This window comes from Panthera pardus, unplaced genomic scaffold (assembly GCF_024362965.1).
Source record: "Panthera pardus isolate Hobbes unplaced genomic scaffold, ASM2436296v1 HiC_scaffold_16, whole genome shotgun sequence".
NCBI classification, from domain to species: domain Eukaryota; kingdom Metazoa; phylum Chordata; class Mammalia; order Carnivora; family Felidae; genus Panthera; species Panthera pardus.
The window spans coordinates 112,863,936-112,889,551 of NW_026526721.1; the positions used below are offsets into that span (position 1 = coordinate 112,863,936).

At 34.3% G+C, this 25,616-nt stretch overlaps 1 protein-coding gene across 3 annotated transcripts in view; it reads right to left on the reverse strand.

Moving 5' to 3' along the window:
• Positions 1–5,914: 5,914 nt before the first annotated feature.
• Positions 5,915–25,616, reverse strand: part of TSC22D2 (TSC22 domain family member 2) — a 48,671-nt gene continuing 28,969 nt past the window's right edge. For 2 of the 3 annotated variants that reach the window (XM_019439489.2, XM_019439482.2), the window contains 2 exons: positions 9,716–9,767; positions 5,915–8,728 (listed from right to left, as the gene is read on the reverse strand). In XM_019439489.2, coding sequence (XP_019295034.2) covers positions 8,468–8,728; positions 9,716–9,767 — 313 coding nt within the window. In that variant the 3' untranslated portion in view covers positions 5,915–8,467. The remainder of the gene's footprint in view (positions 8,729–9,715; positions 9,768–25,616) is intronic. The other variant, XR_002077221.2, reaches the window with a different exon arrangement.

The window sequence follows — 25,616 nt, forward strand, 5'->3', positions numbered from 1 at the left end:
ACTTTGGAAAAGCTACAGGACAAACAACCCTAATTTTTAAAGAATTCAAGGGAAAAAAGAGGGGGTTAGAGAGTCTATAGATGAAAAGAGACTTCAGAGGCATACCAACCAGTTGCACTGTATGGACGTTATTTTGATCGGATTTCAAACAAATGCACTATAAAAAATTTTAAGACAAGCAGGGGAATGTAGACATAAACTAGATGTTTAATGATATTAAGGAATTATGGTTATTGTTTAAAGTAGTATTATGGCTGGTTTTTAAAGAATTCCTATCTTTTAGAAATACGTGCTGAAATATAATAGGAATGGAGAAGGTGCTATGATATCTTGAATTTCTTTCAAAAGAATCCAGAGGATGGTGGGAAAACCGGTGCGAGTATAAATAATACAAGATTGGTCACAAGTGGATAATTGTTTAAGCTGGGTGATAGATACAGTTCCTTATACTGTTTACTTTTGTATATGACTAGAAATTTCCACAGCAAAATGATAAAAAAAATTTAGAAGGTAAACAACTGCAAGAATAGATGTGGGATGTATAACATCCCAACAATCAGAGGGGTAAAATATGAATAAGAAAACAATCAATTGAATAAAAGCCAGGAAAAGGGAGAAAATGGGGGGAAACCTAGAAGGGATTCTAAAGAGAAAACATAAGATGGCAGAAATACATCAAATATGCCTGTAATAATAATATACAAAAATGGATTAATCTATTAAAAGAAAACTAGGAAATTCAGCCATATATATATGTATATTGTAAACACAAGTCTGTAAATTCCGCCACATATATACATATATATATATTTTTTTAACAAGAGTAGCCCCTAAAAAAATGAAAAGGAGGGAAATGAAGAGGTAGAAACCTTTTTGCTAAACAAATGATAATAAACTAAAATTAGGTAAAACAGTTCAATAAGGTAAGAAACGAAACTTACTGGAAGGAATTAGCAATACGGTGATCATTGGTGACCTTGTGGAAAATGGTTTTGGGGCACAGGGAGAACTCCTACCAGGTCAGATTGTGAGCGACAAGCAGCGAGTGGAAGTGGAAGAAGTGGAAAGGCAGAATAGGCAGCTGAAAAAGCAGGTGGAGGCTTACTCATTTATCATTTATTTACATATTAAGCCTGTATAAACACTGGCTGATGTGATGAAGTCCGAGGAGAGGGTGAAGGAGAAGAAAAATAGAGAGGGAAAGGGGGAGGGGAGAAGGCTGAAAACGGTGAGACCCAGGGCACCAGGGAGGACATTAGCAGAAGAGACAAGAAGGAAACACTTTCTATTTAATTTTATTTCTAATTTATTAATTTGTCATTACACAAACAATACATGAATGCATACTCAAAAACATTGAATATTACAGTTAAAGCTAATGCACTCCACCAAACTACTATTAACAGTTTGGTTAGTATCCTTCCAGACCTTCTCTATACATTTTTATAATATACAAATAGGTACTTAGGAAGTACACTATACAGTATTTGTGTGTGTGAATATATGTGGTATGTGTTTTAAAATCAATGGTATCATATGTATTGCATGTGTTATCTGTTGTTTCCCCAAACTTTGAAAAAAATGTATTGTATCTAAGAGATCTTTCCATGTCAGTAGGTGTATGAATCTTGCTCTTTTTTTTTATTGATGCCCAGTATTTTATACTGTTCCAGCCTCTTGATGGGTATTTTGTTTTTCCAATTTTATTCTATTACAAAGTTACAAGTGACATCTTTGTACAGGCCACCCTGTGAACACAGAATGGGAGTGTGTTTCATTATAAACTGGAAATGTTGAGCGACAGGGCATGTGAATTTTACATTTTAATGGATACCAGTTGACTGCCTTTAAAGGTAGCTGTGCCAATTTATCTGTTTTCCCACTCTTGCAGGCTTGTGATTTATAGAGATTTTAAATATTTGCCAACTAGATTTGAGATAGCTTCTTTTTATTGTGCATTTCCCTTATTTTGCTGAGTTTGGGCATCTCTTCATAATCTTATAAAACTTTTTGCTTATCTGAATTTTTACAGGGAGATTTCTACAAGGGATATGTGACCAAAAAGCAATAGACTTGTCTAGCTTGTCTAGCTGGATTTAATTTTTGTGAGCTAGAGATCTATTTTCTCTCCCCAAATGATTATGTTGTCTCAATATTATTTGTTGAATAATCCATTCTTTTCCTACTAATTTGAAATGTTACTTTTATCACTTATTCAATACATAGTTGTTTCTGGATTCCAGCTCTATCAGATTTATTTTTGGCATCAGGCACCTGAGTTATTCTTAACTTGGTTCACTGAATGGTAGCTGGTTTTGTCAGCCAAGATAATGAGTGTGTTGCTTATAAGATAATAGAGAATATAACTCATTGACACACAAATTCTATTCTAGTTAAGTTTGATTTAAATCAGTTCCATTATCTACAAACTTAAGAGTATTAAAAAATGTGTAAACTTCTCTCTCAGATTAGTTCCGTTTTTTTAGGGGACACCTCACAGGCTCAATTATAGAGATAGGAGGCTTTTCACCAAGTCCCCTCTTTCTAAAAGTACTGTTTGATGTTAAAGCTTTTTGGTGATGTAAAGTTGCTTCCTGGCAATGTCATGTGGCAGGGCAATATTATGGTTGATTTACATGAACCTTTCATTCAACAGATTATATGACGTTCACAAACTATGACAAACACTTTGAATAAACAATGGCACTTTAGTTTTTACTTCTACATGAACCATAGCTCCTGAAGTGCACAAATCATGTCCCATTTATCTATCTCCAAACATCTATTACAGGGTGCAGCACCTGAATTGAAATAGAACTAAAGTGCATTCCAATGGTGTTTCTATAAAACAAAAAATAAAACCCAAACTTCTCAAAAACAAAACCTTTAGGGGATTGACAAAGTTACACATAGTCCTTTTTTCTGATTAAATTATATGTTATCTATTTTGGTAGAAATACTGGAATAAGACACTGACCTGGTAAATTATTTCACGCCAAGTGTGGGGAAAATATTCCCTTGTTGTCCATGGACTTCCTCAGGTGTGACCTATCTCTAGATGTGTTGCTTGCCTGTGAAATGAGGATAAGAACTGTGATCTGGAAAACAGTTGGATTGCAGTAGGCAAGACTACTTTACAGTTGTTATATAGAAAAATGAAAAGGTAAAAACTTTTTATATGGGCAAGTAGAAGTGTGGCATTTGCCTTGTTTTAAAATTCAGTTATTTTTATGATCTAAGTTACTACACCTCTTTCTTCCTTCTTTCAAAGGGATAACTTTGGCTTCTGTGGGCAATGTCTTAGTCCATAAAGTTAGATGCTGTTTTATAGCTCAATCTATGACAACACATCATGGAAGAATTCTCAAAACTGCCTAATCTATCAGTTTTCCTGGTAAGGAGAAGAAAAAAAAAAAATAAAGCTAACTCATTATGTTGAACAAATTTTATGACCAAGTAGACTGTATCAGTGCAAAATACCAACTTTACTTTTTACTTTTTACTTTTACAACTTTTTACCATTACCAATCCCGAAAGGCTGTCTTACTTTTATTTATGATGATTGTTAAAAAAAAAAAAAAAAAATGTCTATGACCTGTAGCTTGCTTTGTGTATGTGCCTCACTTACCATTTTTCATCTGTGAACATAGCATGCCATACCAACTGTAGCCCACTAAGCAAATCATTAAATAGCACTTGTACAGTGATATTCTCCACTGACAAAGGAATACATACATTCAAAGAACAGATCTCGCTATAGAAATTCTGTGACTTGGCATAGAAGTACATGTAACAGAGTTGCATCCTAGAATGTTGAAAGGGTGCAAATATATGTCACTAAATAATAAGCCATTAGGTTAGTATTGCTAGAAAATAGAAACATGGGTTACTAGGCTTGAGGCAGGAAGGGGTGGGAGAAGAGATTATTTTGCTTAGGCAGGGGACTTACAGGGAAGAAAGAAGCCTTCTGAATTGAACTGTGTCAAAGAATGAAAAGGTGAAGCCAACAAAACCTATTTTGACTTGGGTTTCAGTATCTGCAATGGGGCCAAAACTCACATTATCCTTCTTGGGGAAGGATAGCCTTGAGGGACAGGATTTGGACTCATGCTCTGGGACACTCTAATTCTAGTCACCATAAAGGAACTAAATTTGGTTTACCTAGAGGGCTGAATTTACAGAGGCATAAATATGAAGCCAAGGGTCTTCCATTCCCCCTACCCTTTTGCTAAATTCTTGAAATTCCTTTAAACAAAGACTTTCATTTCATTGAAGTATTATGGCTGTTGGAAGGAAGAGTTTGACTAAAACATTCTAAGACATAAGGTTCTCTGATCTTTCTTTGGAAGCAGAAAGAACAGACACCGGATGTTGGGAATGGAATGTTCATTGTAGAGGGGATAATGGTATAGAAAGACCCAAGACAAACTTCCTCATGAGCATCACTAATCTGCCTATCATTTTGTAATTTTGCCTATTCATTTCTGGATTATTGTACCTCCTAAATTACTTCCCCACTTCCAGTTTCAGCCCACCAATTCACCTCCCATTGGTAACTAGAATGATTAATTTTTCTAAACTGCTTATCTGGTCACAATCCCACTGCCTAAAATCATTCGGGAAGTTATTTTTGTTCTAGCTGCCAACCTACTATGGTGAGTCAGACTTTGCCTGAGTCTGTCTCCTGGGAAACAATTCTGTGGCAATTCAAGGAGTTTTGTTTGTGCTCTCCTTTAAACTTTGGAGCACTGTTTCCTTATCAGGTGTCATCTCTGTGAGGGAACCTCCCCTGACAAATCCATCTTTGTATGTTTTCACTATTGCATTGTACATGTTGGTTTGTCTAAGTCCTCAAACTGTGAATCTTTAGACCTGGGCTTTGTCCTTTTAAAAGTATTGAAGAGAATTGAGTCAAGTCACAAGGTGCCTGCACTGAGACTCCTTTAAAAAAATTAGACTTCAGATCATCTGAAAAATTTCCCCCCCCAAATTAGCTGTTATTTTATTTCTAGTTCTACAGAGGTGAATTTCCATCTAAGAACAGGTATTTTAGTTACTCTAATCTTAAGGACTTGTCCCAGCTCTTTTTTAAAAGGTCTAGGAGTGACCAGTTTGAATTTCGAGAAACATCATCATCTCTGACCTGTGATAATTCTTTGTGGATAAAGACAGTTGTGATTACCTATTTCTGGGGACTTGATGGCAAAGCATTCCACCTTAATACTTCTACTTAGCTCAGAACATTTATAACAGAATTGAAATATCCAGCTATTTTGAACATACAACTATGAGTTAAAGTAACCGCATGTTTAACGCCTCATAAGCCTTTTTTTGGGAGGGGGTGTAGCAAGCTGTAAAATCACACTGTTAACTACCTAAAATAAGTTCTCTTTGGGGAAAGTTCGGTTTGTATTGCAGACATATTGCCATTATCAGAAACGAATTCTTCACCTAGGATTTTCTGGTTGGTTAAAGTAAACCAACAGAAAACTTGTGTGGCACTTTGGTCTACAAGAGAAAATTACAGATGGCATTCCTGTAAGACTGTGCCCCCCAAATTGGCATCCCAATAAATATTCCAATTATGTGGACTAAGGGACCTTAAATCTGAGGTCAAACTGAAATTTCCTTAAGATCTAAACAAACCGAACACTTGGGGTAATGTCTCGATGTTGTTCTCAAATACAGTGTATTTTATTCTAAAAAACAGTTAAGCTTTCCCACCTTTAAGTCTGTCCCTGACTTCGGGGTGAGGGCGTGCCTCAAGAGAGTAGGTTTGGATGTAAAGGTTTCCTTTCACAGCTGTTTTGGGGGTTATGTAAGGGGAAGGGGGACCCAATGGGAAGGAGAAGGATGGGAGAGCAAAGGACGAGCACTATTGTAATTTTGCATCTTTTGAACACCGCACCATGAGTTATCTTATGTCATTAAACTGAAAAGTTTATTAATATTTAAGGCTCTTGATACATATTGTCAAATTACTTTCTAGAAGTACACAGGAAAGTTTGCCTTTCTACATTAGGTCCTGCTATTTAAAAGACAAATAACAATTCATTAAATATTAATTTGCATTTCTTAGGTTACTAGAGGCTGAAACTTTAGAAACTGCCATTTATTTCTTCTGTGAACTACCCATATTTTCTACTGTGGTGGTTTTTTTTTTTTAATGCAAAAATAGTAATAATTGCTTTTAATTACCATTTTAAATTAACATTATCAATCATTTCCTTTGTGACTATTACTTTATGAAGTGTTTTTCTATCCCAAGAACCAAAATTTGTATTTTCACAAAAATCTCAACCTTTTCTAATACTAGTTTTTATCTGCCAGTTTTAAATATCACACTTTTTTTGGACTTGAGGAGCACACCTGGTGAGCCTTGTGATTGACATTCCAACACGGAAGTTTCATTTCCTAACGCATTGGTGGTGACTCTACTTAGAATCTTGTTCCACACCTACAGGATTACTTCTCAAGCTTATGTCCTTAGTTCCTTAGTTTTTTCTCATATTATTAACATTAAAATTTTGTTTATATTCAACAATGTATCCTCCAGCACAACTAGAACATAAAATATTTGGTAATCCTACATACACCCCAATTTTACGCATTTCCTTTGTGGCTAAATCTGATGAAGTTTTAATTTTAAATAGACAAAGAACAGTTATTTATCCTCTTTTAACAACGCAGAGAGCTAACTATTGGTTCCCGTTAACTCCTGATTAGCTAGCTGGCTATAGACACACAGCATGTTAAGTTTTCTACAGGCACCTTTCTGAATTCAAGTAAAAGTTTTGGTAGACAAGGATTTCTTACTTAAAGGTCACTGACATAATATGAATCTTGAGTACAAATATTGCTCACCATTCTTGCATTCTTAAATTATTTTACTTTGAAAATTTAAGAACTATCATTAAATCATTAAGAACACAGGTTTTCATTTAAGGAATATCTTGAACTGTGAAAATACAAATCTAATCAAATTAAATTTTGAACACATATAGAGCCAAATATTTCAACAAAACTGCAGTTTAATTTCAGAAAATGTGTTAAAATATATATTTATACATCAATTTCTGACATACACTTAATGTGTTAGTATACACAAAATGATGCTTTCTCTTGAAACTGTATTTATGAAATGTACATTTTAATTTAAATACTCAGTATACACTGCACTTAATCTGCATGTTGCATTTATTAAATACATTAAAATCTGCAATGTAACAAAACGTTTTCTGCATACGAAATTCAAAACACCATTTTAAATGAACAAAAGATGGCTCACTTCATTTTTTTTTTTTTTTTTTTTTTACAACTAGTGTATGGTACACTAGCTCAGCTCCACCATACTACCTGTTCGTTCTTTTATTTGACATTGTTCACAGACTAGTACATATTACAATAAGAGTGCTGGATAAAAACATGAGGTACGAAAGTGGTTCAAAGATTATAGGTCATGCAGATCATGCTAGACAGCAAAGAAAATTGTGACCGAGAAAACACTAAATAAAAATACATAAAGAATGTGCATTATAAAAAAAAACTCCATTACACAGCTTTGCTTCTTTGGTTACAAAGTAGGTTGAACAATTTCACAGCTTTTTATTCCCACCCGAAAAAAGAAAGTCATACGAAATGTCAAAAAGCAGAGGAATCGTGGCAATTTCTCTATTAGAAAGTAGAAACAAATGAACAAAGTTTTCTTCATCAAAATAGCCCAATTATTTATTATATCACAATAACTGGTGACTACCTGTACAGTTGCACTATGTTCTTCATACTTACACTATACAAAATTTACATTCAAGCTGGGTCTTTACTACTGAAAATAAATACCGAAGGTAAATTGCCATTAGTGTTAGAAATATGCCAGGATTCTTTTGTTCAATTATTGCCTAAACATTTTATCTATTAAATGCAATCCTGTCTTTCAAATCCTTTACTGATACTTATAATTATTCAAAAAAATTAAAAAAGTTCTGTGACATTGTTCATGTACATTATGAAAATAGCAGCCCTGTAATAAATAAAACACAAATAAATGAAAACTTACGTAGGCAAATGTTACTGATATTGAAAGAAAAGTGGCTCTTTAGATGAACTGTTATTTATAATGTGCGAGGAAGGCTCAGGGTAAATCCACGGGTAATAGGAAACATGGGAGAGCCACCAAAGCTCTGAAAAGACCCCACTCATGCGCACCAGGTAAAATGCAGACTCGGCTTGCTTTAATAAACCCCACCTATTATCCTCCTTGTGTACTGATGACATAAAACTGGACATCAACAGCGCTGCATGACATCTCAAAGAGAGGAAAAGCTCCTGTAGAATGATTGTCTAATACTGAAAAGGCCAAACACACAACCGAAGCATGGCTACTTGCTTTCGTATAAAGTGGAAAGAATACCAGTGGCACACAAGGATAGATTGCTTTCAGTTTTTTTCTTAATGAGGCAAGAAAGCTTTATGCTGAGGAGACATTCGGCTGCTGTGGAGGTTGCGTTGGCTGCGGAGGCTGTGCTATCACTGCTTGTTGTTGAGAAGTGCTACCAGGATTGGCCTGTTGGGCTGGGAGTTGGGATAATTGATCATTGTTTGAAAGAGATTTTAACAGTGCATTTTCTCGTTCAAGTAAAGAGTTTCTTTCAACTAATTCTTTTATTTGTTCCTTTAGAACTTCCACTTCTTCTCTTACTGCATACATCAAATGGCTTTTCACCAGATCCTGTGAAAAACAAAATTAGTAATGTCACAAAGAATATAAGGGAAAGGTGTTGCTATTTGGTTCTGGCCTACCTGGTGCCTTATAAACATGAGGCATTTTTATATTAGTTCTTTTGCTCTTGCTTTTAATGTTTCTACTGTATCTTGACTGGCCCTAAGGGAGATAAGAGTGGAAAAAATCCAGTTTCCAACTAGGCAGCTAGCCCAGGATTTCTTTTCAAATTTTGGAGTGATTTCCAAAAATACTAGGCTCCTTAAATTGTCAATTATAAGCTTAGAATTAAAAAAAAAAAAAGTTTAAAATCACATGCTTAGATGTTAGACCAAGAGAACAAAGGATATTCAAGTGATATTTAACTAGTTCTAGCACTTCTTTAAGAGACAAGGTGCCTACGATTTCCAACTCTAAAATCTTAAAGAAAAATAGTTTGAGACTAATGGTCCTTATTTATAGTCTATAATTTTAATAAGCTTGAATCAAAATATTTTATATACAATATGAGCAGAATATCTTTAAGGGAATAAAAAAATTGATAGTAATAGGAGAAATCAGAAACAGATTCAACATGAACAGGTCTATTCATTAGAGATGAGTAAAACATCATCTATAAATGGATGACAAAGGTTTCTAGCTGAAATTTTCATTTTAGTATTCTTTTGTCAATAAACTATTTTTGATGCTGGAATATTTGAAGGCACATAATGCATTCTGATTATGTATGCCCCTTAAAATGGCCCTGATTTATCAGTGGTAATGCATGAAATGTGAGACGTTCAAATGGGAGAAATAGTAACTCCACTGGTATTTCTAGGCTAAAAATTCTCAATGTTTTTTTTAGCAGTTTCAATTAAATGTCATTATATAAAAAATATACTTTGGTCATCTTGGTTTAAAGAATTTAGGTGTTTTTCAGAATTGATAAAAACCAACTGCCTCCTACAACAAACAACCTATAAAAAAATGAGAGCACTATTAACTTTTACTTACCATTGCTTGTTCTATTTTGTTGTCAATGGCTACACCACCTCCCCCAGATGCACTGGAAAAAATCAGAATATTTCATTAAATTATTCTAAAAAATGTAACATCCTTTCCAACTCTTAAAATAATTAAAAACATTTGTTTTACTTAAAACCAAAAATAACTTAAAATAGCTTAAAAGTCTACTCTCAAAATTTCAGTACTCAGAGCTCTCATTTTCAAAATGAGGGATCTCAGTAAGTACAGGACTTCTAGAAATCCTTTGTAGTTCCAACATTTCTAATTTCCCTATGACATACATACGCTACTTTAAAGTAACTCCCTATTCAGGAGTTAACTCTGAACTTTTAAAAGGATAAATTTTGAAATGAGCACTACACTCTCCACATCTTTTAAACTTCATTTACTAACTATATATTCTAATTGACTTTCATGTGGAAATTCCAGTAGTCACTTACTGCATTAAAATTCAGATGATGACTTTTCTTCTAGAGATTTTAATTCTGGCTTAAAAATTTTCAGAACTGGCTTCTAAAGGGCCTTTGGGCTGGTTAACACCGTTCTCAACATTCTGGCAAATCTACATACTTTGATTGTAGGTTACTGGCTGGTAAAAATCACCTACGAACGTATGTGGTTTAGACCAGTTTTTCCTGGAAATAATTTGAAGTAGTCTAGCTGGTAAATATATCCCAAGGTCAACCTTAGCATTTGTATGATAATTACACAGAAGATTCAATAACTGTCCTCTTAACTAGTAAGAACAGTGAAGATCTATATCCTTTTCTTGGTATTTTTGTAAATTTTGAAGAACAGTCATTAGATTTTCATGTAAAGACAAATCTGACACTTTAATCTACTTTAACAATACAAAAAGAGATCTTTAAACAATTTTGATATGAAACTTTGCAAAATTACTCTTCATAAAGTATACCCTAAGAAAATTTAGATGCTAATATATTTGAACACTTTTATTTTAGATGATGTAGACCCTCAATGTTCTATCAGACTGAGGCGCAGAAATATCCCGTCTTATGTAGTGGTGCCTTTTATATTGCAATCCAAGTAGATATGGTTATAATTCTGGTTCTGCTACTCACTACCTATGTGACCATCAGCAAAATCAAGTATTTAACTTCCCTGGACCTCCTTCCTCATCTGTAAAATGAAGGGGTGCTTGTCAATGTCTCAGTGGACTTCCTACTTCTAAATCCTTGAAACTGAATCAGTACATGAAAACATTAAACTTGTTTATCTGAGCATTAACCACATTAATTATAGCATACTCTTCCACTTCTTGCTGCTGCTATTTCTAAGATGAAACAGGCTTTTGTAGACCTAATAACTAGAAACGATATATATAGATTGTTAATAAATAATTATACATGTTAGGCTTTAAATGCTTGTAGAGCTACGCAAAACAAAGTATGGCTATATGTAACTATAAACGATAGAACAACTATATAAACCATAAGGCTTCGGTGTAAAGTTCAGTTCAAAGACCACTTAGATATGGTCACCAAATATTGCCTACAATTTGCAAAGAAGACATTAGCATTACTTCTAGGCATTTAGATTAGAGTCTGACCATCCTAGATTGTACTTTCTATATTGTTTATTTCTATGTCAAGGAAAAACTATATTAGTTTTAGTCAATTCTTGATGTGAATACATGCAAGCCTTTTAACACATCTGTTTTAAACAGAACACCTTCAATGCTAACTTTAACACCAGTTTTACATATTAACAAGCAAGCAAAACAAAACAAAAAATAAACCCTAACCCCTAAAAAGGGTTTATTACTTTTTTTTTATGATTAAAATAATATTAGTAAGTTTCCAAACCATTCCCTTAGGCTAAGGAATAATTATCATCCTATTCTTTGCTGATATAATAAACTCTAATCCTGACTCAGACCTCTTTTACAGCAATGGAGGAGTAAGTCTGCAAAGTATAAATGGATATGAAGATGTGTGTCCCTTAAAAGGTATTAATATCCCAATTTTGTTAAGCATTGTACTTAAAACAGAATTAAATCAGTCACAGACACAATTACTATCACTACAGCAATCTAGTTTGAAGGCTGTTTTTAAAGAATTCTATAACCCATGGCAGTGGTTCTTAAACTTTAGCACACACCAGTCATCCAGAGGACTTCTTAAAACAGACTGCTGGGCTTCACCTCAGTTACTGATTCAGAAGGTGTAGGGGGGAGCCCAGGAATCTGCATTTCTAACAAGTTTCCCGGCGATGCTGATTCTGCTACCTGACAGAACATACTCTGAGAACCATACTTTGAGAACCAATGGTTTACAAAGATGAAAGTCATAAGAGAAAATAAAAAAACCTAATTCTATTTTTAAAACTTCTTAACCTGAATACAAAACTTCTTACCCTTCATGACTTTGACCCCTGCCTTCTATGGTCTCCTTTCTTCTCACACTCCATCTGGCTGGCCAATTGTGTTATGTCTTACATAACTATTTACAGTCTGTGAAACATATGTTCTCTCAGGTTTCCATGGCTTTGCAGAACTGCTCCCCGAGCTGCAAATGCTCATGCCTCCAATTCATCTGGCTACCTTTTACTTGTTCCTTAAGATGCTCCAGTGCCACTTCTTCTGTAATGCCTTCTGATTTCCTAAGGCAGAACCAATTACTCCATCTCTCTTACGGTTCACCAATCTTCACAAACTTTTTGTACTGCATAACCAGGAAAGCAAAATAGTGAACTCCAGCTCCTCCACACACTCACTGTGTGAATTCTGGGAAATTATTTAACCTTTCTAGAACTCAGGTTTTTTATCTAAAATAAGAATTATATACCTCAATTCATAAAACTCCCGTGAGGATTAAATGAGTTAAATAATACTGCCATTGTTAGCTCCTATCAGACTGAGTTCCTTCAGAGAGGTTCTTTATCTTTCACCTGTATGAAGAAGTAAACTCAGTGCTTGGCACATAGGAACTCAAGTGCATACTGAAAGAGTAAACAGGATAGCAATTAGATTTGAAACAATTACTGGTTTATGTCAGAAGGCCATTAAAATATTTTGAGTTTGAATAAATCAGTAATTCTCAAAGTATGGTCACTGGACCAGCAAAATCAGCATCATCTGGGAACTTGTTAGAAATGTAATAAACACTTGGGTCTACCCCAGACCTACTGAATTATATACTCTTGAGGTGGTACCCAGGAAATCTATTTTAACAACTCCTCCAGTTGACTGATAGAAACTAAAGATTGAGAAACTGATTTATAATAAGGATATCAACATGGCACTCTTAAACAATCAAATAGGAGGGTATTCTATTTAAAAATCCCTGAACATGGTTTAAGACTATTATTTCAACGAGGGTTTTCAATGAGGGTCACAAGTTGTTTTCTACCATATTCAAAGTCAACATAGTGGTTTGGGCTTCACATTCTTAAAAAATGAAACTGATCAACAAAAGCAGAATGAAAAATTTTCCTTTATTTGCTTCCTTGACCTAATGTTAAAGTATTATGTCTTGTTTTCTTTTTTATAATTGTATTCACCACACTGTAAGTTGATGGTTAACCAGTTTCTGAACTTAAGTTCCCAAGACTTTGTAACTATTCTGGTAAACTATAAGTGCTATAGAAAGGGATAATTTTTAAAAAGAAACTTTGTTTGCTATGGTCACTCTTTTAGAATAAAAACATATCGTGATTAGTATTTACTAGAAGAATTAAAATTTGTGGGTATTGAGGAAATGGACATATAGACATATAAATAATAAAAATATCCTTTATAGGATGATTTTCCCCTAAAACTACAGCACCCCCCCCAAAGAATCAAATGAGCTTGAATTTAGTTTTTTTTTTTAAGATTTCATACATTTTTAAGTAATCCCCACACCTAATGTGGGGCTCAAACTCACAACCCTGAGATCAAGAGTCACAAGCACTACCAACTGAGCCAGCCAGGAGCCCCTAAATTCAATGGTTAAGTAAATTACAATTATATTCACAGGAAAAATAAAACTCAATGTATCAAAGGTACAGCAAGACAGCCCGGTTCAAAACTGTTCATTTTTAAATTCATCCCAATTGGCTCCCCACACCACAGCTTTTCTTCCCGGGCCTCCTTACTCTTATCACAGTAGATTACTTGGCAACCTTACTGAGAAGAGGCCAGATATGAACCTCTGGCTTTGCAAGTTCCCTACATTTTCATCTTTATTAAAAGGCTAACTGCCTCACTCACGCTCTCAGCTCAGTGACTGTACAAATCATCTCCAGTCTCTCCTCTCTAAAAATTAAAATCCATGAAGGCAAGGTTAGGCTAACTGGATCTCACTTTTTAAAAAACTCTTTATGAGAAATCAACTTTTTTCTTTGTCTTTACTAATGTGGACAGAGACATCATGGCTACTTGTTTAAAATAAAAACAGAGCAAATTTCTTCTCTTACATCTTGACTTCTTTGCTCTTTTTCTGTTCTCCCCTCAGCACAAATGCTAAGTAACAGAGCAACAAGGTAGAGACAAAGAACACTTAAATGACTGCCCACTTTTGCAGGCACACATTAACTTTAGTGAGTCCTTACTGCCAAGCTTGAGAAACAATCTCATTTTACAGTTCAGGAAACTGAGGCCAAGTAATTTACTCAAAGATACAATGCTACAGACAGAACTGAAACTAGACAATGTCAAAACACATGCTTTTTCTACCTTGACAGTAAGACGGTGTGAAAGGAATAAGCAACTATTAACCTAAAAGAAATAACAGACTTATGTATATTATAAATGCTTTAACTATGTACCAAATGTCATTTGTGAAAGCATAAGCATGGATCCAAAGATTAAACTATGTGCATAATACTACATTTATCTTATCTAGCACATTCCTAAAAGAAGATGAGCTCTGAGAACAAGGGAGGTAACTTCTTGGAAAAGACTCAGTGATCTTTAGACAGCCAGTATAGCTTACCTATTTACCAAGAACTAAAATGCTCTTTTCCTCTGTTAGAAAGCCGAAGAGATCTTAAGCTCATATGTATCTATATGCAGAAAATTATTTTAAAAATTACCTTTTGCTAAAAGACCCTTCTAACTTTCTGTGTTGAGTCACAATCCCAATTAAAACTCCACTATAGGAATTCCCCAAACTGTAAAATCAAATCTTTTATAAGAACTTCTTTGATTGAGTTGGCAAATCTGATATACTCATGTTCAAGCCCCCTTACCCAAATAAGGTAATGATTCTTCATAAACTCCCAAGTAGAAGCTACGGTCTTTCTTAGAGGTTAGTCCTCAAGAATCATGTACTGTTTCCAGTAAATAATCTACAACCTTCACCCCCCCCTCCCCTGCCAATAAGCTCTAAAATATCATCATTACTACTAAAATGGATTAATTCTAACCTGGGTAACATCTGACCTCTTTTCTAAGAAACAGGTATCTGTATTTTTTAGAAAGAAAACTATCAAATTGCTGATTGCAAAAAATGTATCTAATGAATGTACGCTATGAAAGTTAAAAAAAATTCATCACTCTTCTATAGGAGGAATTTAAAAATATTTACAGCTTAACACTTAAGAGCAAATAACAATTCTCCTTCTGAAAAAGCCAAAATGAGTAAAATTCATGTAAACTTACTCTATGGCCAAATGCAAACTTCTGCAGTCAGGAATAAAACTATCAGACAAAGTTAACAGTAAATTAAGCTAAGAACTAAAAAATTTTACGTATTCTAATTAGCTGACCGTAAGTTCTCTATCAATATAAAAACAAAAATCTATTTAATTTCATTATTAAGTTCACAAAAGGCCCGATGAAGATTTTTATTAATAACACAAAATAAGTGATTTTTGTGCATGATAAAAGCTATTTATTATTCATGCTAAACAAGCAGGTAAAATGACTACTCACAAAACTAAATGTTATTATTTTCTCAAGTAACCAGTCTTACAATGGTGCAAAAGTTTTTATCACAGAACAGTTAAAAACTCAGTTAAATATTTATATAAAGGTATTTGTTTTTAGCATCTACAGAAACCAATTATGTCCTTAGCATATTTTACATTCAGCTAATTAACTTAAGGTCAAACTCCTGGCCCGAAATGAATATTTAAAGAGTAAAAAAGAATACATGCTGTGGATTGTACCAACGTCAATTTCCGGGCTTTGGATGCTATAGTCATGCAAGATGTTACCATTGCAGGAGGGGGGCAAGGAGACAGGACACATACCACTGGGTGAAAGAGTACATGAGACCTCTCTGTCCTTTTTTTTGTTTTTTGGCAGCCTCTTAGGAATCTATATTTATTTCAAAATAAAAGATACATGCACATGGTAAAAAATAAATTCATAAAATTCAAAAAGGTATACAATTAATACAAAGTCTCTCTCCTACCTCAGACCCCCTTTGTCCAGTCAACCATATCATCTGTATACGGTCTTTAAAAAAGCCCATTTAGGAAGAACTTCTGTAATACTTTGGAGTGGGAGAGGCCTAACTAGATGCTTCAAAATATAGAAAAATAAAGAACTCTTTCAATACTTTCACTAAAATATAAAGTACTTCTACAAACCTGTAAGATTAGAATAGAATCCCAATTAGAAAAACTGGGTAGATTTCACATGCACAGTTTAAAAGACATGAAAAAAACTCAAGATGTCATTCATAATAAAAATACAAATTAAAACTATAACATAATACCATTTCCCTAAACAGACTGGCAAACATATTAAAATTTAATACACTGTGAGTGAGGCGGTAGGAAATGGGTCTTCTCGTATAGTGATGTAAGTCATATACTGGCCCTTATAGAGAGCAATTTGCTTATATCACAATTTTATACACACACACACACACATATTCTCACTCTATTTATTCTTTGAGTCACCCATCCTACATGTGGGAATTTATCCTATAGATATTTTTACATACATAGGAAATAATATATTTACAAGGCTACTCATTATCGCACTGTTTGTAACAGCAAGATTTCTAATTAATAACAGGGAATTAAGATCATGGTATAGCCATCATGGTATAGTATTCAACTGAGTACTACTGATCTATAAAAAAGACCCCATAAAGATGCTTTTCTGTGTACTCAGATGGGAACAACGTACCCTGGAGATCTTTAAAAGTAAAGGTGCAGATGTATGTATATGATCAGTTGTGTGAGGGGGATATGGATATAGATATAGTATTTGCTTGAATGTGCATAAAGAAACTGGAAGTTTGTGCATAGACACAAAGAAAGTGGTTATCTGTCTGGGAAGGCAGGCAGATGGGGGACAGAGATAGAAGATACTTTCATTGCACTTTGGAGAGTACTCAAAAACAAAACAAAGCAAAACAACAACACATTCCAAAATGAAAATGACTCACAGAAGAGTTATTACCCTGTACAACGTGAACTCAAGACATGAACAAATGGCAGACAGGAAACAGAAAAGGGAGAAAGGACGGAAAGAGAGCCAACAACTCTACTTTCTTATGAACCACTTCATTCCAGAAGATAGGTACTATGTTCAACATTCAAAATAACAATCAACATAAGTCATATTTGTGATTTGTAAAATTTACTTCTTTGGCTTACAATGAATTATAATCACTTAAAAATATCATGTAAATAATGTCTATAACTCCTAGTATAGTTATTTTTGTTCAAAGTGATTCTGGTAAGAAAAAAATAAGTCTGTGATAAACATTTTTTTGATATAATAGGCTACATAACTTTATATAATAAAAATGTTACTTTAAAAGTACATTCCAGAGAAGGCATAGATAAGAATAATGTAAACTTTACCTTCTTTTTCCAGATCTCTTTACACTTCCAACTAAGGATATCTTGGGGGAATTATTTTAGTATTAAGCATAAAAATTCTGATAACATTTTCTTGTAAAGCCACTCCAACAAAACAATTTAAAAACTAACCAAACTAAAATTCTTTCTCTTAAAACACTTAAAATAGAAGATGTAAAAATTTAGTCTGGAAAAACTGGAGAGTAATACAAAGGTAAAACATGCACAGCAATTTTACCACTATAATCCAAATATTCTAAATAAACTAAGAAAATTTAATATTCTATTATTTCAAGTTAAATACTTAAATGTAAAATCATATCTACTTAAGATAAATGAGCTTATGCACTAGCTAGTTATTTTTTTATCAGACTAACATTAGGCAAGGTTTGACAGGATGAAAAAGTTATTTTCTTCCTTTGAGTCAGACTGAAATAAGAAAGGGTGTGAGAAAGGGGTAGGAGGAGGGTGGCATTTTCTCTAATGTTGGAGTGCTTACATTTACAGCAGGTTCTCTTGAAAGAGATTTCATTGGCCTATTTACACAGCAGCAATAGGTTATCTGATGACAGCATAATCCATTAGTGCGAAGTGGCTTAAACCCAAATTAAAAATCTGACACTACAGTCCTGGTTACTTTAATTTACTTCCTGAAGACTGGGAAGCCAGTATATGACTGACAATTATCTAGACTGAGATATACACTGGCATGTAGGAGTAAAAAAGGAAAGAGAGATTAGAAAGGATTTCAAATGTTGCCAACTGATGTCTAGCCCAGAATACCTTACAAAAATAATGTGATTATACTGAAAGGGAGTAAAGTAGATGTAGTCCCGTATATTCATTCTAGATATTCTAAAGCCATTCTTTTAGTTGCTAAGATAGAAGCTGATATTTGACCTACTTCTAAAAACATCAGAATTGGTGATTAAAGTAAACCTTAATTTAACAAAAGATCTGTTTTTCAGTGACCTGAAGGATGATCCTTCCTAGAAAGATAGAAAATTTAAACAGAAAAAGAGAGAAAAACTAAAAAATTCGTTATGTGAACGAGGACATTAAAAACACCTAAGAGTGCAAATTACTTCAGCTGTGTTAGGAAAAGGATAGGTTTAGCAATCATTTTGTAGTAAAAATCAATTCTCCTTTAAAAGGTTAACAATAGCATTCCTTCCCTTTGACTATGAACAAATAATAGCCCTTTCAATACCTAAGGAAATTTTCATGGTGCAAGTGTATGAAAATGAACAAAACTGGAGAAAGAACATGATAGAAAAGAATGTCAAGGGAAATAAAAACAGTAACAACAACAAAAAAACCAACCAAAACACTCAATATTTGTGTTTCATTTCAGAGACCAACAAGCATGCAGTGGACCTATTATAAAAACAATCTTTTTATATAGGTAAATACACCTAACATTTCTAAAAGTAATTCAGAATTCTTCAGCAAGGACAAAAAATGGGTCAAACAAACAAAAAATCAGAACCAGCTTACTATTTCTAATGCTAACATTTACATTATTCCCTCCCATTCCAAATGCCTGCTCAACTTTTAAAGCGGATATCGAAAACTCCTGGAGACTCTCCGTGGTTTATTCTCACACTTTGCTCATACTGTTTCTCATTCTCTAAATACTTCTGTGGAAATTCTACCATTCTTTTATGGCTGTCAGCTCAAATATTTTCTTTTCTGTAAAGGCTAGTTTTCTAACCTTTCTAGAAGTAGTATAGTCAGTCATGTCCCACACTATCCTTATGGCTCTAACCATGTACCTACCATAGACTGTGTTCTAATAGCTCCCACCAGACAAAACTCTATGTGCTATACACAAAACCTACCATGGGCTGTCAGCCATCTACTGAAGAATGCTGTAGAAGCCTGAACTCACAAATTGTATAGTTGGAATTTGAGTCCTAAATATATCATTTACTACTTTACCTCTGGGGCCTCTTTCTTCAGTTCTAACATAAGGTAGCTGTACTAGACCACCTCCAAAGCTATTTCCCATGTTTAACGGCAAAATTGACTTTTCCCAAAAGTAGCCCTTGCCATCTAATGGACATGGTTAATGCTTCATTTTAGCTAAATTCAAAACAAACAATTTGGGAAATATTCCTTAATCTCGTTCCTCATTTTCAGTCTGAAACGAAACTTGCCATATCTTCTTGCTGGCTAATATCTAATTCATACATCTAGGTAATCCAAATTCCTTTAGAGCCAACAGAGCATAATCTTGAACAAACTTTGCCTCTAATTTCCTATGTAGCCAAATCTCCGTAACATTTATCTTTCTAGATGACACTTTTATAAAAAATGATAAATTCTCATGTCTCCTCTGCACACTGCCCAATGCTCAATGAACACTAGTTGGAAGATTATGAAGTTAGATGATGTCCACCAGTGGGAAGATCACTAGATATGGAATTAGCACACACATGCTGCATCTTGGCCTCACCTCGGATTTGCTGTGTCCTGAGGCTAGTTACTCCCACTGGGCTTTCTCCGTCATTTAGTTTCAAAGGTTTTTATGGAACTTAGTGTAACCTTCACATCTGGGGTTTTTTGGTATGTGTGTGAGGTGGGGTTGGTGAGAAGGAAAGATAGTAACGTGGATCTTAAAAAAAAAAAATAAATAAAAGAACTAAGCCAGTAAGGAGGGGGGGAGAAGAAATATCAGGATACTGCAAAATGCTTGGTCATAGGTATTAAGCAAGGAAAAAGTGAAACAGTTTTTACAATTGAAGCACAGAGGATCTATGAAAGATCAGAGGGATGATAAAGGAAAGAGATTCACCTATATAACAAAGAAAATGCCATGGATGGCTGGAGTTTCTTTAGCTTGGAAGCAACTAGGAGTAGGGAGATGGTTAATATGTCATGGGAAGATGGCTAGATTTTAGAGGCAGGGGCCAGGGAGTGAGTAAAAGAGGAACCTGAGAATAAAGGTGAGAAAAAGAGAAATTTAAGTTTCACTTGGGACTGGTGAATTTTGAGACCTCTGGGATATAGATTCTGGTGGAGAAATATAGAAAGAACGTTGCTGGAAATAGATATCTAGAACTGTAGAGTAATCTCTGGCCTAGAAGTCTAGATTTGAGAGTTTTTGGAATGTGGTAGGTGGCACAAAACCGTGAGAGGTGAGCTTGCTTATTAAACACTGAAAAGACAAATGGGGCCAAAACAATGGAGAACACTAAGATGAAGAGTTAATGGAAGATGAGCTTGGGAAGAAACTACCCTTCTTCGGAAAGCTAACTATTTCTTTCATTGAATTGAAAGGCCTCACAGTTGCCTTTTCCATCTCCAGCATTCTATATACTATTATTTTTTAAATAGTAAACAATTCTTCCTGAAGCACCTGGGTGGCCCAGTTGGTTAAGTGTCTGACTTTTGATTTTGGCTTAGATCATGATCTCACTATTGTGAGATCCAGCCCTAAGTTGGGCTCCGCAATGGGCTTCGTGAAGCCTGCTTGAAATTCTCTCTCTCCCTCTCCATCTGTCCCTACTCTGCTTGTGCAACAAACACATGCACGCATATGCATGCTCGCTCTCTCTCAAAAAATAACAGATCTTCTTGAAAAAATCCTCTCAATCTCATTTTCTCAATGAGGCCTAACCAAATGAGTGAAAATGAGACAATCCCCCTGAATAGGAAACGCCAAATACCAGTGAAGAGCAACAAAGATAATTTTGTTTATCCAAAGCTAATCTTTTCACTTACGCCCAATTCTTAAAGATACAGAGATGTTATTTATAAAAGCTTTTTAGAAAAAGCATACATAATTGTATGGACAACATACTTGACAAAGTAAAATTCTATCACGCTAGCCCTGAGGATTTTCTGATCAAAACTAGCTTGTGTTTTTAGGTTATTAACTAGTTTTTCTTTGCCACCTTATGTCTCTTCCTAATCTGTCCCAAAGTCCAGGGATAGTAATAAATAAAATGAAGGTTACCAATGCACTGTTTCAAAATAGGGATAAACCCAGAAGAATAAAAGTATCACAAAGTTTTTAAAGAGACAGATGCTTTATTCTAGTTTAGACTAAAGGAACAGTCATCAGCTCTTAACAAAATGAAGAGAATATCTTATCAGGGAAAAACTCTGGTCTATTTTACTTTTAATAAATCAATAAATATTTTCCAATTGGGATATTTAAAAATTTTGGATTGGCTTGGGTGTAAGCAAAAAATTAAATTGCTCACTTTCAACAAATATAAGGTATTGTGAATATATGCCCATAAGAGCTAAAGTTGTCTAGGTCATCAGTTTACCACTTGCTTACTTCTCTTTTGTTCTCTACTTCATTCTGGGGGCAAGACACCTTCTTCTTAGCAGCTGCCTAAGCAAAAGACTAAATTCTCAAAGAATAATAAAGTGGTTTTAAGAGCACAGGATTCAGAAATTAGACAAGCTTGTTTTAAATCCCAATTCCACCACCTTCTAGTGGGGTGATCATAGCAAGTTAACATACTAAAACCAGTTTCCTTGTCTGTAAAATGGGGTTATAGTTGTACCTGCCCTAAAGGATTGTGTGATGATTATGACATTTGTCAACACTAAAAAAATAAACACTAAAAAAATAATTAGTTCCTTCTACCGTTTGGATAAAATTTGGACTGACAGTATATAAGGTTACTATTCCAGTGTATCTTAGATCGTGAATGAAGCAGTGAGGTACAAATAAAAATCAATTATGATTAGTATTACACCTCACCCAAAGAACAAAATAATGCTAGTTATGCCTTAAATTTACTTGATTTCTTTGTAGTCAAAGAGTCAAATGTTAAAGATTTAAGGAAGTCACAAAATATATGCTATAATAAAAATTGCTTGAGATTTAAACTTACATCAATATTTATTAAGCACAGCACTCCTGTGGATTGAACAATGACGACTGTTTAGCATAAAAATAATCTTAACTTACTGTGGGAGATATTTCTAAAGTCCACTGATATATAACTGAATTATTTCAACATAAAAATTTCAAAAAAAAAAAAAAAGTGCTTAACTAAAAATCTCCTGTGCCTTCTTTTAGTGTTACATGATATTTCAACAATTAAATATTACTGAAAACAAATCAGAAGAGTGGGACAAGTACTGCTTTGCTTCTATACATCACTCCAGTTGAGAATCACTGCTTTAAAATTACTTAATTCAAAAAGAGATTCTGACAGGACAATGAAGAAAAGGATAAAGCAGCACTACTATAAAATCTAAAGGGTTGTATGTCCTTGAATTTTTCTCGGTAAATATAATACTGTGATATAGACATGGTAAATGATAGAATTTTACAATCATTTGTATACTTCAAATTGGGTAAAATCATTTATGATGAATTCTAAGAATTATATCATGACCCAAATTTTGTTAAATCAATTTAGATTCTAGCACTAAGACACAGTCATCTGAAATGGAAATGTTTCACCTACATTCTCTTTGCTCTCTTCCTTTCTTGCCAACAGACCCCACCCTTTTCATTCTTCCATAAATAATTGCTTTTGTTGTCTCTATTGAATGTTCATCCTTGAATTAAACTGTAAAGGGAGGAAGTGTGTTCATCTGGAGGGTCTACTAATTATAACACTTTGCATAAAATTGATATTAAACATTTAATTGAAAAAAAAGATGGAATAAAATAGTATTAATATGTTATCTAATTGTATTTTGTAAGTTAGCATGAACTTATGTTATGTGGGCTAATCGTGCCAGGAAAAAGAACTAATAAATTACCCATTAAAATTTTTTTCTTCCTTAATGTTTACTTATTTTTCAGAGAGAGAGACAGAGAGAGAGAGAGAGAGAGAGAGAGAGAGAGAGAGACACAGAGCAGGAGTGGGGGAGGGGCAGACAGAGGGGAGACAGAATCTGAAGCAGGCTCCAGGCTCCAAGCTGTCAGCACAGAGCCTGACACAGGGCTCGAACTGACAAACCATGAGATCATGACCTGAGCCAAAGTCGGCCGCTTAACTGACTGAGCCACCCAGGTGCCCCATGAAATTACCCATTTAAATATTAGAAACTAATGAGAAGGATATCCCTAGAGCATAGCAAAAACGGGCATGTCTCCTGAGAAATTTTTTCTCATTGACTAAAACATCTTAAATAAAAGGTCAATAAACCTTTTTTTTTTGGGATGTTCCTTGCCTCTGGTTGTTACTCACTGAGGAGGAAGAAAGGGTACTAGTTTCTATTTAATGGCAATTGAAGTAAATAGAAAAATGGTTTAAGTCTGAGGAATAGAATAGCTAGAGTTCTATGTACTTTCAGGTTACTTCTGACAAAATTATGCCAGTGAATCCCAGCAGTTCCATAGAAGTGATCGTGGTAGTGACAAAACTCATAGAAGACTTTGTGGAAAATAAAGTGGACTTTAAAATTCCTAAAGATCTTTTGGATAAAAACCTTGACAAAGATCTTTTACATTAGAATCATGGACTTAGGGAAAATAATTTTGTGAACCTAATGAAAGGCTTAATTGTATAAACATATATCATAAATATCCATGTGTGAGTTCTCTCAATTTGCCAGTATCATTCTATACAGATGATTAAAATAGAATCTAAATTTAGAGAAGAAATGAAAAAAAAAAACACAAAAAACAAAAAAAACCCCAAAAGCTATCTTGAAGGTGGAAAGAGACCACAGGCTTGCTAGTTTGGTTAGATCAGATAAAGAAGACAATTCAAATTGGCATGCCTTTAAGGATGTCTCACAAACAAGTGGAAGTTCTAAGTGAACTAGATCCAGGAGTCTGAAGAAATTCATATGTACAGTACTTTGCTCTTTTTACACACTGGTGGATCAAAGCAGTATAAAGGAGTCCTGTGAAACCTTTGCATCTTTACTAGAATCAGTAATTATGAAGTAGGAAAGCATTCTTGTGATCTCTAAGACGTTAAGCAATGTCTCCTTACCCATTTTTGGAAAAAAAACCTTTAGAAATGCATTTATATTAACACCGATGATTTATGGCTACGAACTGCAATCCATATTCTTAATTATTTCAGCTATGAAAACACTAAATTAGAGAATGTTCTCACTTGAAGGTTTCCACAGAATACGCAATACAGCTTTTATTTTTACATAAACCTAATCTCTTTACTCAACGCTTTCAGTGATGGCAATCATCTGATTTTTCTGCTTCATATTTTAGATTTTCTGATATACAGGAAGAATTTTTACAAGGTTTAAATATGAGCTGTAAAAAGAAAGAAGACCAGGACACCATGATCAACATCACTGGGGGTGTTCAAAGGCTAGACAACAACTAAGAAGGTATGTTATACACAGGAGACAAGTATGAGACAAGTGGTTGGCATAAATGACCACTAAATTCCCTTCCAAGTCAGATTTAGAATTCTAGACTCAGAAGATAAACTCAGAGATGGTAGTGAATAAAAAGGCTTTGGCTCTGGAGTCATACCCAGGTTTGAATCTTAACTCTATCACTTTTATAATATGACTTCACACAAGTTATTTGGCCTCTCCAAAGAATAATGATAGGATCAGACAACAGTATTCGGTGAGATAATGCATTAGTGTCGGGCACATATTAAACGCTTAACATATTAACTATATAATTTGTATGAGTAAGGTAGAGTGGTCAAAATCTAAATATCATAAAATACACAGGGAACACTAACTTAGGAGTGAGACGATGTGGTTTCTACATCTGACTCCTGCCTGTAATGTATAATTTCTAACATTCTTCCCAGTTACTAACTTTTATGATGCTACATTTCAGGGGGATTTTAATGTATTTAAACATTTATCAGATGCTGATTATGGAGACACATTACAGAATAAACATTACCCCCAGAATTTATGAATGTAAGTGTGGGAGATAGACAAGTTAGAGGTATGATAAATGCTATGACAGGGTAAGATTTTAGAGGGTGTTTGGGGAAACATAATCAAGATCTAGGGTCAGGAAAGAATGTTTAGTAAAGGAAGTGCCACAGTTGGGTGGAGAAAAGGACACACAGACAAGTAAAAAGACACAACAGTAGGTACAGTTAGCCATGCTAGAAAACTCAAATAATGAAGACCAGTTAGAAGATTTCTGCATTTCCACGTAAGAAAGGACTGTGTCCCAAATGGGGATGAGAGAGAC